This window comes from Otolemur garnettii, unplaced genomic scaffold, assembly GCF_000181295.1.
Source record: "Otolemur garnettii isolate 467f Iridium unplaced genomic scaffold, OtoGar3 scaffold00025, whole genome shotgun sequence".
Classification (NCBI taxonomy): Eukaryota; Metazoa; Chordata; class Mammalia; order Primates; family Galagidae; genus Otolemur; species Otolemur garnettii.
In genome coordinates this window covers 9,708,489-9,724,492 of record NW_003852420.1, presented here as the reverse complement: position 1 = coordinate 9,724,492, position 16,004 = coordinate 9,708,489, and the positions used below count along the sequence as shown (strand labels likewise).

General features: G+C 45.9%; 2 protein-coding genes across 3 annotated transcripts in view; one reads left to right on the top strand and one right to left on the bottom strand.

The window, feature by feature from the left end:
* Nucleotides 1-4,870, top strand: part of CRLS1 (cardiolipin synthase 1) — a 37,228-nt gene extending 32,358 nt beyond the window's left edge. For both annotated transcript variants that reach the window (XM_012804182.2, XM_003788021.3), the window contains 2 exons: nt 1,204-1,295; nt 3,875-4,870. In XM_012804182.2, coding sequence (XP_012659636.1) covers nt 1,204-1,295; nt 3,875-3,959 — 177 coding nt within the window. In that variant the 3' untranslated portion in view covers nt 3,960-4,870. The remainder of the gene's footprint in view (nt 1-1,203; nt 1,296-3,874) is intronic.
* A 3,432-nt stretch (nt 4,871-8,302) lies between these two features.
* Nucleotides 8,303-16,004, bottom strand: part of LRRN4 (leucine rich repeat neuronal 4) — a 12,053-nt gene continuing 4,351 nt past the window's right edge. The window contains exons 3-4 of the mRNA XM_003788207.1: nt 10,927-11,064; nt 8,303-9,530 (exon numbers count right to left, since the gene is read on the bottom strand). Of these exons, the coding sequence (XP_003788255.1) occupies nt 8,303-9,530; nt 10,927-11,064 (1,366 nt within the window). The remainder of the gene's footprint in view (nt 9,531-10,926; nt 11,065-16,004) is intronic.

Below are 16,004 nucleotides of genomic sequence, written 5' to 3'. Positions count from 1 at the left end.
AACCTGCCACCTTAGGTGTACGTGGCTGGCGCCTTAGCCGGTTGAGCTATAGGCGCCGAGCCCATTCTCCCATTTTACAGAGGGTAGATTGAGGCTCGAAATGGGGAAGGACTTTTTTTTTTTGAGACAGAGGCTCACTATGTTGCTCTCGGTAGAGTGCTGTGCTGTCACAGATCAGAGCAACCTCAAACTCCTGGGCTTAAGCGATTCTCTTGCCTCAGCCTCCTGAGTAGCTGGAATTACAGGCACCTGCCACAATGCCCAGCTATTTTTCGGTTGCAGTTGTTATTGATGTTTAGCTGGCCAGGACCGGGTTCGAACCCACCACCCTTGGTGCATGTGGTTGGCGTTGTAACCACTGTACTACAGGCGCCGCCTGTTTCTTTTTCTTTCTTTTTTTTTTTTTTTTTTTGAGACAGTCTCACTATGTCGCCCTGGATAGAGTGCCATGGTGTCATAGCTCACAGCAACCTCCAACTCATGGGCTTAAGTGATTCTTTTGTATCAGCCTCCCAAGTAGCTGGGACTACAGGTGCCTGCCACAATGCCCGGCTATTTTTTTGGTTGTAGTTGTCATTGTTGTTTGGCAGGCCCTGGCTGGGTTTGAACCCGCCGGCTTTGGTGTATGTGGCTGGCGCCCTAACTGCTGCGCTATAGGCGCCAAGTTTACCCACTGTTTCTTACCTCATAGACTCTTCACAGAGGCTGCTGGCAATGATAGAGGGAGTCACCAGTGCATTTCTGGTTCTGATCTTTTTTCCCCCTAGTTCTGTATTTTAGGGTAAGGAAGCTTTTCATTTCTTCCAGAGAGGCTCTTTTATGGAAATGATTGCATTTTAATTTTCTGGCCTCACAGGGGTTGACAGGTGAGAGGATCATGGGCTGAGGCACCAGGAAAACTGGGTTCCAGCTTTGTCTCTGTTGTCTGCTGTGATAGCAGGTAACTCATTGCTCCGTCACCTTCACGTGTAAAGGGCAGCTGTGCAGAAGACCAGGCAGGTAGTGAAGCTGACCCTTCTGTGTGTTCTCATTTGTGAACACCAGCTTCTTTGGCAGGCATATTGTAGACCAGCGTCAAACACACAGAGGGTCTGTCGTGTGACATTGTGATGGGATGGGCTATGGCTGCCTCTGTCTTGCAAGCTCGAAATAAAACCCAGTTGGCACTATTTGTTTATAACTTGCTCCTTTTCTTTCTTCCAGGTAAACACAGCAGTCCAGTTAATCTTGGTGGCAGCTTCTTTGGCAGCTCCAGTTTTCAATTATGCTGATAGCATTTATCTTCAGATGCTGTGGTAAACTAAATTAATTTGTTTATTTATTTTGAGACAAAGTCTTACTTTGTTGCCCAGGCTAGAGTGCTGTGATGTCAGCTTAGCTCACAGCAGCCTTAAAACTCCTGGGTTCAAGTGTTCCTCTTGCCTCATCCTCCCAAGTAGCTGGGACCTCACGTACCTGTCACTATGCCCAGCTAATTTTTCTATTTCTGGCTCTTGCTCAGGCTGGTCTCGAACTCCTGAGCTCAAGGGATTCTCTTGCTTTGGCCTCCCAGAGTGCTGGAATTCCAGGTGTGAGCCACTGTGCCTTGGTAAACTAAATTTAGAATTACTCTCTGAGAATGGCCAACTGTTGTAGCCCTGGAATGACTTTGACTTTGTTCTTAAAGTGTTTATTAAGCATTGACTGGGTAAAGCTGTGGCTATATTTTATTATAGATACCATTCTTTTTTTTTTTTTTTTTTTTTGAGACAGAGTCTTAAGCTGTTCCCCTGGGTAGAGTACCATGGCATCATCATAGCTCACAGCAACCTCCAACTCTTGGGCTCAAGCGATCCTCTTACCTCAGTTTTTCTATTTTTAGTAGAGATGGGGTCTCACGCTTGCTCAGGCTGATCTTAAACATGTGGACTCAAGTAATCCACCTGCCTCAGCCTAAGAGTGCTAAGATTATTGGTTTGAGCCACCACACCTAGCCTATAGTTACCATTCTTCAAAAGTTTACTAGTAGGGCGGCGCCTGTGGCTCAAAGGGATAGGTGCCGACCCCATGTGCCGGAGGGGGTGGGTTCAAACCCAGCCCTGGCCAAAAACTGCAAAAAAAAAAAAGTTTACTAGTAAGGATGGTATGTAGAAGCTAGCTTTCGTGCCAATTAGAAGGGACAAGAGGTACTGATGGTGTGTTATAATTTCAGAGGAGGAAAAGATACTTCCAGGTAGGTAAAAGAGGGAAGGTTTCAGGGAGCAAGTAGCAGGTGTAGCCGCCAGGTGTAGGTGGAGTTTGTACTGGAGTTTGAGCCGCCAGGTGTACGTGGAGTTTGTACTGGAAGAGTCTGAATAGAGGCCCTCAGGTGTAGGATGATCCTCGGCAGAGTCAGGGTGTAGCACGGGGTAAAGGCAAGTGAGTTATCCTATTGGAAAAGGGTAGAATCAGAGGGGAAACTGAAGAAAGGAGTTTGAATTTTATTTTTTTATGCTAGTTGCTTATTTATAGTCTTGAAATTGTGTCAAATCCAAACTTTCAATGTGCCACATTGATACTGAAGTACCATACTTTGGCATACTTTTAACTCTATAATTAGAACTTTCTTGATGCACTCTGGGTCAGAAAATCCTGCATTAATCAAAGTCAGTTAAGCCAAAGAAATCTTTAAAAGGGAAACATTACTCTAAACTTTTTTTCTTTTTAGAGACTGTGTCCCACTTTTGCTCAGTTTGGAGTGCAGTGGCCCAGTAATAACTCTCTGTAACCTCAAATTCCTGGGCTCAAGTGATCCTCCCGCCTCAGCCTCCCTGGCTAATTTTTTTATTTTTATATTTTAGAGACAGGGTCTCACTGTGTTGCCCAGGCTGGTCTCAAACTCCTGGACTTAAGTGATCCTTCTGCCTTAGCCTCCCCTAGTGCTATGACAGGCAGGAACCACTGCACCCAGCCCAATTTAATTATTTTACCATAATATATATAAGTATATATTCAATCTGATTGATCTTGCATTAATACCTTCTGATATAGAATGAAGGCTTTTTAAATTATAGATCCATCAATAGGAGTTTTTTTCTCTCTTGAATAAACTACATCTGTAATACAACCTCTCCAGTTTTCATTTTTTTCTTCCTTAAGTTGATACAAGAACTTAGGACATTTGCAAAACAATCTTAGTAACAGTAGTCTAGATTTTTAACATTTTTTCTCCAGTCTCTTCATGATCATCTCGCCTACTCACCTTTATCAAGTTTTTCCAAAACATCCGGCCTGGTTCTCCTATGTAGCAATTGTTCTTACTAATATGTCTCACTGGTTTATGTATGAATTTAGGATATCCAACTGGCATGAACAGGATTGGATCAAACAGAAATTAGTGTAGAAAGGTTGTGCCTCACCTGGTGGGGGCAGAAGTGTGAGTTCTGTGAGTATTCAGCATGCCATGGACATGACTCCTGTCCATATCAAGAAGAATCTGGTTAAGGAAAAACTGGTAAAGGAAGCAGAAATTTATTTAAAATGACTTCAGATATCCTTAAAACTGTCAAAAGCTTCAGGACATAGAGTCTGATGCTCCAAGCAGCACGGAGCAGTGGAAAGAGCCCCTCGGTTTCAGAGGCAAAACCAGCCAGGCTCAGACGCAGTTTTGTCATAGGCTCCAACCCACTGGGTTTCCATTCCCTTGGATTGAGGTTGAGGTTGTGGTGAGAATGGAATGAGGACATAAGACACCTAATTCACAGGAAGTCTTGTATTAGATTCTTAGAGTTGAAAAGAATGACACCCCGTAGCCTTTTTACATGTATAGCCTTTTTACATGTATTCATTGTGATTCTCACTGCTACTGTGATTCAGACATGACAAACTAAATTTTATTTCTTTCCTTCCATAAAAGGTGTTTTACAGCTTTCACCACAGCTGCATCAGCGTACAGTTATTACCATTATGGTCGGAAAACTGTTCAGGTGATAAAAGGCTGATGAAAGTCATCCCATCACCATTAGCAAGGAAGCAATATACGTCATTGGCAGCAGGTCCCGTGGAAATCCACAGGAGTTTCCCAGTTTGGGTGTTCAGCTTGAAAAAGGACCTGTCAAAACAAACCATGTCATCAAAATTTAAGTAATGTGCTTTGAAAATAAGCTTGATCATGGGCATATGCAGAATTTCCAATGTATTTTTAAATACGAATACAACTAAAATTTAGAATTTGTAATCTTAGGTTTCTTGATTAATTTATGAGAGATCAATTATTCTAATTATTGTCAGTCAATTTTTATATGTTTTTTAAAAACATACTCCAGAGTATGGAAACTGAAGAATTCACACACCTCTCTTTAAATAGAATTTACATTGCTTGCAAAGCACTAGGGAATTTCCTGTCTTTAAATATATATATTCTACACAATTTGGCTTAGCTTACATTTTTATGTTCGGTTTTTAAATCTAGGTACCCATTAACAGTTCATGTGGTTAACACCGGCTCATTTAGGATAATGAAAATGAAGTGAGCTAGATGAAGTAAAGTTAAGTTATAAAGGGATTTAAAATGCAGTAAGTTTTGAAAATAGTAAGATCAAACAAAATAGAAAGTATGGAGTTCATGTTCATTAGTCTTCCAACTTCTCAGGTGCCTAATAGTTTACGTATGATAACAAATAGCAAAGGTGGTTGAACTATGAGAACGTGTCCATCAGCCTTTGCATCTAAAGGCTGTGGGTACGTCATGCCTTCCTTTGTGTTTCTAACATGCAACGTTTGTTTGATACTGGAACCTGTACTCATATGTTCTGTAAATAATATGAAGCTGTATATTTTTCAAAGTTTTTTTTAAGCTTTGGGGAATCTTCTTTTGTTAAGAAATTAAGGAATAAAAGAACTGGAAAAAGAATTGTCCTTTTAACTTGGGTTGTGCCATGTAGCATACTTATCTTCTGCCGTTGCATAAGTTTTCTAATTCACTTACATCATAAGAAGAACTGGTTTGGGACCATCTGGTTTAAAAGATGTCCTCACTACACCGTCAAGTTTGGGAGAATGTGGGATAGAAAGAGGGAGGTCCCCCCTGGACGACAATGCTGAGTGCTGGTTTCTTCCTCCGAACACTGGAGACCTGTTGCTGCCCAGTATCCCTGGTTTTAGCCCACGCGTAATAGGGACTCTCATAGTGAAATCATCCAGTCACAGCCTGTTGAGCTGTGTTAAATTAAAATGGGAACTTAGAAGTAAAACTGGTGCCTCTTGGCAGTAACATTCTGCATCAGTGTGCCCCTCTGTGGCTTGCTGATGGCTTGTTAGCTTTCTTGTTCCCAGCCTGGGAGTCTCGCCACTCTTGGTTTGGAGCACATGTAAGCCAGTAGCTAGAGACACTGCCACTGAATGAGACGAGGGGGTGAGAGAGAAGAAGCATGTGGGGCTGGCTGCTCCAGCCCTCTGGGACTTCCCATACAGTTTCATACCTGGGAGGTGGTAAGGCTGCAGGGGAAAGTGCTATTGTAGAACCACTGAGGAGGTACAGTGAGCGTGTCTTGGCACCAGTGAAGTGAGCACGCAAAAATGACGTTTAAAGAAGGAAGGACTTGGCTCGGTGCCTGTGGCTCAGGTGGCTAGGGCACCAGCCACATACACCTAAGATGGCTGGGTCCAATCCAGCCCAGGCCCGCCAAACAACAATGACGGCTGCAACCAAAAAATAGCCAGGTGTTGTGGGCACCTGTGGTCCCAGCTACTTGGGAGGCTGAGGCAGGAGATTCCCTTGAGCCCAGGAGTTGGAGGTTGCTGTGAGCTGTGATGCCTTAGCACTCTACCCAGGGGGACAGCTTGAGGCTCTGTCTCAAAAAAAAAAAAAAAAAAAAAGAAGGGAGGACTTAAGTTAGCTATTGAAAAAATTAGAACTCTACACTTTGTTATGCTTACTTATAGCTAGGTATAGATTCCATTTGGAGTGATTTGCAGGTTGGACTCATAATCTTACCCTTAGGGGCTTAGTCTGGCTCTGGTTAATATACTTTTTGAACCTCAATCCTTAGAAAAAATGTTCCAAGTCTCCTCATATTTTTGGATAATCAATTATTACAAAATATATACATTTTGCCAGTTTATAAAACATGTTCGATTTGTATTAGGCTTCTTCAAGTGTGTATTCATGCAAACAGGCTCAAAACATGATGAAAATTTATTTCAGTGTCTTCACAGAACAGAATTGACAATAGGCTAAAGAAAAAGAAAAAAGCATTGGGATCATCTGATACACATCTCAAGACTAGTCACATTTTTGGCTCTTGTTTTGCAATTCTTTTTTTGTTTGTTTGTTTGTTTGTTTAGACAAGGGTTTTGCTATGTTGCCCAGGCTGGTCACTCCAGTTCCTGGGCTCAATCCATCCTTCTGCCTCAGACCCCTCAATTCCTGAGACTGCAGGCATATGACAACACACTTGGTTTGCTTTGCAATTTTTAAGTAGGAGCTGGTAGAGATTTTTAAATCACTTAGTTGGTTACAGCTCTTGGTTACATTTGTGATAAAACTAGGGATCTACCTTAAAGAGCTTTGGGAAGCTCTTTGAAAGCTACAAACACCTAGAAAGATCAGTACAATTTGCTTATTTAGGGCAGACTTGGGATATACTCAGTTTCTGTAGCATGGTTTGGAAACAAAGGATACATGGATTCAAACTTGAATTTTTCTGACAGTAGAATTAAATGTGATTGGTTGAATTGTGTCTTCCAAAGAAGATATGTTCAAGTTCTAACCCCTAGTACCTGTGAATGTGACCTTATTTGGAAATAGGGTCTTTGCAGATGCAGTCAAGTTAGGATGAGCTTATACTGGATTATAGTGGGTCTTAACCCAAAGACTAGTTCTCTTGTGTGTTGCAGTAAGGGTCTCACGGAAAAGCGATGTCACGAAGAATAAGCACGCTTATTGAAATCGTGTTTTAAATAAAGGTGACCATCTGCTCGCTCAGGCAAAATGGCGAGCTTCTTTATTTGCAGTTGGCTTATATAGGGAATTTTGTACATGAGCACAATGCAGTAATGACCTCATTGATCCATTTAAACAGTTTACAACCACCCGCCCTGTAAGTAGCTCCTCCCTGGTAATCTGATAATCCACCCAACATACACCTTTAAGCATAATCCTTTCAATATAACCCGTTTAACATAACTTAATGAAGAACATGTCAGTTATTTCTTTGTTCTTATCTGATGAAGCCTAAGGTTATAGGGGAAAGAGACGATTTATAGGGGAAAGAGACGATTTAGGTGTTTCACCTATACTTGTGAGAAGAAGTAAATTTGGACATAGACACCAAATGCCACAGGATGATGGCAGCACAGACTGGAATGATGTCTGCAAACCAAGGATTGCTGCCGACCAGGAGGAATCAATCCTTCTGGTACCTTGAATTTGGATTCTGGTCTAAACTGTAAGAAAATAAATTTATTTCAAGCCAGTTTTACCAGTTTGTAGTAATGTGTTACTGCAGCTACAGAAAATTAAATGCTCATGTAGGAAATTAAAATCTAGAAACATGGCCTCAATTATGTCATGGAATCACTTTTTTCCTGTTTGTATGAAAGTGTAAAAGGGTATAATAGACACATCGCACAATTTTGACACAAAGTGCATCATCTGATCAGTTGGAAGCAGAGAAATACTTTGGTTTTTAGCTAGAGCCTGGAGGTTCTCTTCTGATTTCTTCCCTCTAATTAAAAAATAATAACAAAGTTCCTGAAAGTAAGCATATGCTTTTTAAAAAAGGAATTCGTAGTTCATTTGTCTACTTAGTGTCAGTTGAAATGCAGTTAAAAAGACAGCCTTTTCCTGTGTTTTAGTTATTCCCAGAAAACTGAGTTTTTTAACTGTAAAACTGGAAGTACATTTTTTTTCTGTATCCTGAAATGCAACTAATAAACCCAGAAGGCCTTAGGAAATAGCTCTCCCCTTCACCCGCAGTTCTCAGGAATTGGAATCCACTGGAATTGATTCCTTGAATTACATGCAGCTCATTGTGCCTTAGCCAGAGCTTGACCCTGAAGGAACGGACTTCTGCTGGAAAGACCTGGGTATGTCATTTCTAATAGGGCAGGGGAGTCTGGATCGTGCGATTTCTGCTTTATCCCTTCCTTCTTCCTTGCGCTGTTTTCCTGGGCACTGATGGGCGCTAGCTGCTGAAGCTTCCGAATGCCTGGTGGTCTGACCTTGTTCGGATTTCTGGGAACACAGTGAAGTGGAAGGAAGGGAAGCTGTTCCTTGGCAGGGCTGTTTTTAACCCTCTGCGTCTTTCTTTCGGCACTCAGAGTTCGATTAGGGGAAGCTGGGTTAACGGAAGGTCTGGCTCTCCAGCGTGCGGTCAAAGGCAGGGTTTTTGTAAGCCACCAGGTCCGTGTCGTAGCGCTGCGGGTGTGGCGCCCGGGCCCGCCTGCAGAGACACGCAGACAGCACCAGGGTGCTGACGAGCAGCAGGCCGCAGGCGGCGCACAGCCCGGCGAGGACGAGCGCGAAGCTGGGCCTGGTGGTGAAGGCGGCGCACGCACTCCTCCAGCCGGAGGCCTGCAGCTGGCTCAGGCCCGCTGGGTTGGCCGCCAGCACGCACACGCGGTACGTGGTGCCCGGCGACAGCCCGTACAGGGGGTGCTGCCGGGCGGTGGCATAGATGTCCCTCACCACCGACTGGTTCCCCTCCTGGCCCTCCGCCAAGTAGTGGATCTGATACCCGTGCACTACCGAGTTAGGGGCACACCAGTGGACAAGTGCCGACGTGTCAGTCGTCTCCGACACCGCCTGCAGCCTGGGGGGATCCGGGATGGTGTCCTCCCCGCTGAGGCCTGGGCACAGGCACCGCGACCGCCTCTGCAGCTCCGCGCACGGTGTCTGGAGGTGCTTGCAGGGGTGATAATCACAAGGGACATCCCGGAGAGACGCTCCCACCTCGGGCGTCCCCTCCTCCTCCTCACTGTAGTCGTCCAACAGGAGGATTGGAATCTCGCTCCCGGAATGACTCGGGTGGGGAGCCTGGGTGGTGGTCCGCGTGCTCTGGTGGCGCTGGGGTGTACTCATGCCGTCCCACAAGGTAGAAACTGTGCCTAGGTGTTTGCCCCCCAATGGCGTGGAGGCAGCTGAGTTGTGAGGCTCCCAGACAAGCCTGACAGCATGTTCTCCGTGCTCAGTCCCGGCTGCGCTGGCGGCCCTGGGTGGGAGGCCGGAGTTGCTGTGCCCTGCTGTGGAGTTGGCAGTGGAGGGGGCAGTCCCCTCCTCTGCATCGCGGGGCAGCCACGCAGCTCTTGTGAAGGAGTCTGCAGGCGGGGAGGTGGCCTCGGGGACGCTCCGTCTGCCTCCCGCAGGCCGGGTGGAGGGCGCTGTGCTCGGCGGGCTGGAGGGACCCTGTGTGGGCAGTGCATAGCCCCAGTGGGCCATGGAGGGTGGGTTGGAAGCGCCAACCGTGGTGGTTTGGTCCGACTCGCACACACCAGGCAGCAGGGAAAGCGAAATTGGGGCCGAGAAGGGGCCGCTGGATCCCGCCGCGGGTGTACACACGGTGTCTGCTGCCCTAAAGGGGAAGCCAACCAGTTAGAAGATGTCTGGCTTCAGGGATGCTTCCGTGCTGGACTTGGAATCCTCAATGCGGGGGCCCCCTCTGGCCAAGCGGTGTCAACACATGGTGCGCGCGCCACGCACATACCCTCACTGACTACGCGGGAAATTTGAAGGTGCTCCCTTCATGGCGTCCAGTGGGCAGATAAGGAAGTAGAAGTGAAGAAGGAGGAACTAGCTGGCCGAGATACCATGGCTGCAAGTGGCAGAGCCTAACCCAGGCAGGCACTGTGAGAGGGAGTCTCGATTCTCTAAGAAGAGACTTTGCCATTTTGTTCTAACCTGTCTGCTTCCTGGCAGTGAGTACTAGTACTAATAGTCATACTAGCTGCTATTTCTGAATTCTTACCACGTGTTAGGGATTAGTCTAGGAACTACTCTTCACACTCAACTGTGTCAACTAATTTAACCTGCACTACCTTATATGAGGTAGGCACTATTATCCCTACTTTACAGATGAGCAGGTAGAGGCATAGAGAGCTTAAAAAGCTCAGCCCACATTGGCAGTACTACAGCCCGCACTCTTAACCTCTTCCTCAATGCCAGAGGGAGATCCTTCACTGTTAAGGGCCTGAGTGTTGTGTTTGTAGGCAATCTTCACTTTACAGCTGGGATTTGGGTGGAAGATGAGGAAAGAATCCTGCTGGATGGGGAGGGGCAGTTAACTGGTGGAGATGGTTTGAGAATGCTTAGGACTAGGGTCCCCAGTCCCCCAACCCATCCTCCCCTGGTGGCCAGTCTGGATGTGGTCCCCCACTGCAAAAACAGTTCTTTTAGCCAACAGCCTTCATAGGAATCCTTTTTTTTCTGTCTCATAAGAACTCTGTAAGCCCACTAGCCTAGCTGAGTGACCCAGGGGTAGGAGGGCAGGATGCATCTTGGAGATTCAGCAGAGCACAGTTTTGGAGGAAGATAGATAGATCCAGTGACTGCATAAATTTAACAAGCACCTCACCTCCCTTCCCCTTGTCTGTGAAACAGGGAAATGATAGCACCTGCTTTGGCAGAGACAAGCTGTGCACCCCACATACTTCCTTTCCACAGATTACATTTTCCTGTCTCCCTTGTGGCTGAGTGTGGCCTGTTGACTGACCCCCTGGCCAATGAATGTGAGTGGAGGTGAGGAGCGCCACTTTCCCACCTGGCCCACTGAAAACCTCCCGTGTTTGCTCCTCCATGCCTTTTGCCCTCCGGGCTGGCTAGAATGAACCAGAGCCTCCATCACCTAAGTACACGGGGTCAGGTTGCCCTGTCCAACTCAGTCAAAGTGCCCAGAATGATCACGTGAGCAAGACATAACCTCCTGAAGCTTGACCCTCACTCCTCAGCCATCTGCTTTGTAAATATGTTACCTGCTCAGGACAGTTCTCTCTGCATCCAGGAGGAGCCAGGACAACTCACAGCTACAAGTGAGGGGGTTCCCAAACAAGTTGATGGATAGGACCTGGGAAGAAGCCAGGGTCCAAGGAGGGAAGGAACTCAAGTTGCAGCTGAAATACACAAAAAATCAAATAAGTCAGTCAAGTCAGTATTCCCAGAGCGGCCTGGTAGTGCCATGAGAAAACCATTCTGTTAGGGGTTAGAGGATTTGCTTTGGGCAAAATCTTTAATAACTTCAGATTTCATTTCTTATCATCCGTAGAGATTCACTCTAACTCAGGCAGTGTCACCCGTCGTGACAAGTAAATGGGGGACAGTAAACCCATGACAAATGGTCATATCATAATGAGTCTGTGATGATGAAAGTGTTTATAAAGGCAAATCTATACACAAACGTAGATATTGTTACCATAGACCAGTGACAAGAAATGACAAATTCTTCGGGAGAACACTGCTGAACACACACTGTTGCAGCTGGACGGTGGCTGAGATGGCACTCAGCGCTGGTCCTTTGGAAGATGCCTCACTTAAGTGCACCGATTAGCTCTTGCTAGAGAATATCCCCCAAACTTATTAGCTTAAGACAATTTACATTTATTCTTTTACATGATTCCATGGAGTGGCTCAATGGTTCTTGTGATCTGGGCCAGCTCAGGCAGGGCCAGGTGATCTAGGATGGGCTCGTGTATACGGATCCTTCATGGGGTGTCCTGGAACCTTTGTCCACATGTATCTTATCACCCAAGAGGCTGGCTGGGCTTGTTCACATGACAGTGGACAGGTCCCCATGGGAAAGAGAGGGCAAGTCCCAATACTCATCTGCCTTCTTGTTTCTGCTTACATCACATTTGCTAATGTCCCACTAGCCTAAGCAAGTCACATCACCAAGCCCAGCTTCAAAAGTGGAGAAACAGACTCCTGGAAAAATGAGAGGAGCTGCAATCATACCGCAAGGGGGTGTGCCTACAGGGAAGGGAGGGATCACTGTGGCCCTGCTCCCAAATGGTCTACACACCTAGCCATGGCAGCTCTGCTCCTGGCTCCTTCCCTTTCTTCCCTAGGGTCCCACCGGGTGTTGGCCACAACTCTCTCCACTCCCTGAGTCTCCTGGCCCTCCAGCTTTTGTCTCCTTTACACACATGTAGCTGTAATTCATCATGCATAACAGGAGCTGACCAAAGGATGGGAACCTGCCTGCCCTTGCTGCTCTGCGGGAGATGCTGATGTTTTGGGTGACGAAGGACATATCTTCTAGATCTGCTCTACCACTTCTGGCCGGTGGGGAGGTGACAGTTGTTACCTCTAAAAAAGCTATGCACGTGTGCCATTTATATAAAACGTAAGCCATCCTCACATGTACAAGTGTATATATGTGAATACATATGTATATATGCCTGCTTGGGGTAAGCAGATTTCACACAGAGTAGAAATCTAGAGTGGAAATCTTAGGAGGAGAGTTTAATTAGTGCTCCCTTGTGCAAAGGAAGTGGGAGAGGAAGAGGATTACACTGTATATATATATATATATTTTTTTTTTTTTTTTTTTTGGAGCAAGGAACATTGCTGGGTACTTCACACACATTATCTCATTGACATGATTACACAGTTCAGTGTAATCATTTTATAGATAAGGAAAATGACTCTAGGGTGAAAGGTACAATTCATACAGGTGGATCTTTCTGCAATTCCAGCCCACCCGCACATGACAAAGACAAGTTGCATCACCACCCACATTCTGAGGAAGAAGAGGGCCTGGCTGGTATCCTGATGAATGGCCACATTTAGGTATTTGCTACCCTTAGACAGGGCCCTAGCATGGAAGAAGCCTCCATTTTTCTCTCAGTGATAATCTGTATTCGAGAATCACTAATAGAATTCACAGACATTTCCATATACAGTATATCACTTTCTAGTAGTCTCATGTCCTTTTTGATCATGAAAATTATGGGAATTGTTAGACGTACTGGTAGATTCTGTTATTTAAGGTGTTAAAGGAGCAGCTACCCTCAGACAGGCAGGTACACACACACACACACACACACACACACACATCCCCCTTTCCTGAGACCAGCAGACCCACAGGCTCCACCACACTGTCAAAAGGGTCCATGATATAAATAAGGATAAGACCCTCTGTACTAAAGGGAGGCCCTAAAGATGCAGACACTAATGGCAGGTAACAGAGTAGGAAACGAAGTGGACTTGACCTGGAGCTTCTCCAAAGGGTACATGGGAGGGGCTGGAAGGGTAACTGTTAGGGATGGGAAGGAGACTGGACTTGGGGACTGGGATGCCAGACTGAAGGGTCATCTGCACTGGGAATGGTTCTGCCCCCTCTCCCACCTGGTTCTCTTGGGGACGCATTTCACCTCTGTCTCACATGTTGCCAAATTTCATGGCCACCCTGTCCTCGGCTGACAGGCCTCCTGAGGGCAGTCTGTTCTGCCAACACTCCCTCCCCTGAAACAGCTCTGCTGTTGGCCTCCAGGACATCACACCCTCCTGAGGTTTCTACTGTTCCTCTGGTCACACCTTCTTGGTGCCTGTTCCCAGTTCTTCCTCTTCCTGACTTTAAAAGTTGGGGTTCTTCCAGGCTCAGTCTGGGCCTCTCTCTTTACACTCTCCCTGGTGACTCATGAACTTCTTCGACTCAAACATCATCTTTATGCTCCCAAATTTCTATTTCTGCCTCAGACATCTCCTTCAAACACTAGACTGAGGCAGTGTCGTGTTTGAGGTATTAGATGTGGAGTGAAACTTCCTGAGCTCAAATTCTACTCCACTACTTACTAGCTGTGTGAACTGGGACAAGTTACTTAACGTCTCTATGTCTCAGTTTCTGCATCTGTGAAATGGGAATAATGACTGAATTCTCCTTCACTGGATGGCTGCAAGGGTCAATACTTAACTAAGTGCTTAGAACAATGCCTGGCACAGAACAAGAGGTTCATATGATTATTACTACTGAACATCTCCCCTGGATCTCTCGTAGGGCTTTAGTATCCAGCCGGCACTCAGACACATGAGTCTGGGGCTCATCAGAAGCCTCAGATGGAGATACCTGACTGGGCATCCTCACCACAGAGATGGAAGAGGCAGCATCAGGCTTGGGGAATGGGATGGCGCGGGAGCAGACCTGGAGGCTGAGAAATAACCTGCAAAACCTCAGAGGTGGAAATAGACAAGGGATTTAAGAAGGCCTCGCCAGAAAAGCAGGAGAAGCAACAAGGCAGCATTCTGAGGCCACGGAGAAAGAGAGTGTCCAGAGGGAGAAGAAGAACAATGAGCTCAGTAGGCAGAGAAGTGCCCACTGGACTTGGCAGCCAATGGGGTGCTCAGGTTGCAGGGGATTGACAGATGGAGGGCTGAGGAAGTGGTCACCACTTCTAACCTGGGATCTTGCTCTTCTTGGGTCTGGGCTGCCGTTCTCCTTTGCATTTACCTGCGGAGCTTGGACTCTCCTTTAGAGATAGGAGGGCTCAATCACATTCCTGAGGAAGCCTCCCTGATCCAATCTGGCAGGTCATTTCCCCCACCTGCCTTATAACACAGCATGTGTCAAATATCTCTGCTCTCGACCACAATGCATTGTGATGACTGGCAGTGTCTGAACTGTTAGCCCCCTGAAAGCAGGGGCCATGCTGTCAACATCCCCACCACCAAAACGATCATCACCATCACCCTGATAACTTTTACTAAACTCACGACCACTATCAGCATCCTCAGCGCCACCATTACATCACACAGTTGTAATGGTCCTCACCACTGTCATTATCACCACCACCATCACTATTTCCAATCCACCACCATTACCAGCATCATCACTATTGCCTTAATATCACCACCACTATCATCTTCACTGATTTTGTAGGACACAAGCCATATGCCAGGCACAGAACTAAGTGCTCACCATGTACCATATTTTCCCCCCTCATGAAAACCCCCGCAGTGAAGTCCTATTGCTGTCTCTCTGTTTTGCAGACGAAGAAACTTCACAATGGTTGTATTCTGGCGCTTTCCATTGCTCTTAGGTTTTTCTTCTTCTTTTTCTTTTTTAAAACCAATCAGGAAGAGTCAGGGAGATATAAAGCATTTCCCCTCACAACATTGTGTGCTCGGTAGCTATTTATGGAATGAAGGAAAGAATGAGTGAATAGTTCTATCTTTGCTTTGAACAACTGTTCAGGCTTTCGGAAGAATAATTCCATCTACAGTGGCTGAATTATGTTAAACAGGACAAACAAGACCTGCCCCTACACTTCCCAAGGATTTCTCTAATGATAACAATACTTTCATCCCTAGGCCTGCTCCAACCCTGGACGGGACTGAAATTGCATAACATGTGGGGAAGGAGGCAAATGCAGACAGAGAGGTGGCCTGGGGTCCTGGGCCATTTTTCTCACTGTAAATTTCTCAGCCTGAACCAAGAATGAACCCAGCTACTTACCGTTATATGATCTTTGACAAGCCAATTAAAAACATTGAGTGGGGAAAAGATCCCCTATTTAACAAATGGTGCTGGGTGAACTGGCTGGCGACCTGCAGAAGACTGAAACTGGATCCACACCTTTCACCACTAACTAAAATAGACTCTCACTGGATTAAAGATTTAAACTTAAGACATGAAACTATAAAAATACTAGAAGAAAGTATAGGGAAAACACTTCAAGAAATTGGCCTGTGCAAAAATTTTATGAGGAGGACCCCCCAGGCAGTTGAAGCAACATCAAAAATACTGGGACCTGATCAAACGAAAAAGCTTCTGCACAGCCAAGAACACAGTGAGTAAAGCAAGCAGACAGTCCTCAGAATGGGAGAAGATATTTGCTGGTTATGTCTCTGACAAAGGTTCAATAACCAGAATCCATAGAGAACTCAAACGTATTAGCAAGAAGAGAACAAGTAATCCCATCTCAGGGTGGGCAAGGGACTTGAAGAGAAACTTCTCTGAAGAAGACAGGCACATGGCCTACAGATATATGAAAAAATGCTTATCATCCTTAATCATCAGAGAAATGCAAATCAAAACTACTTTGAGATATCACCTAAC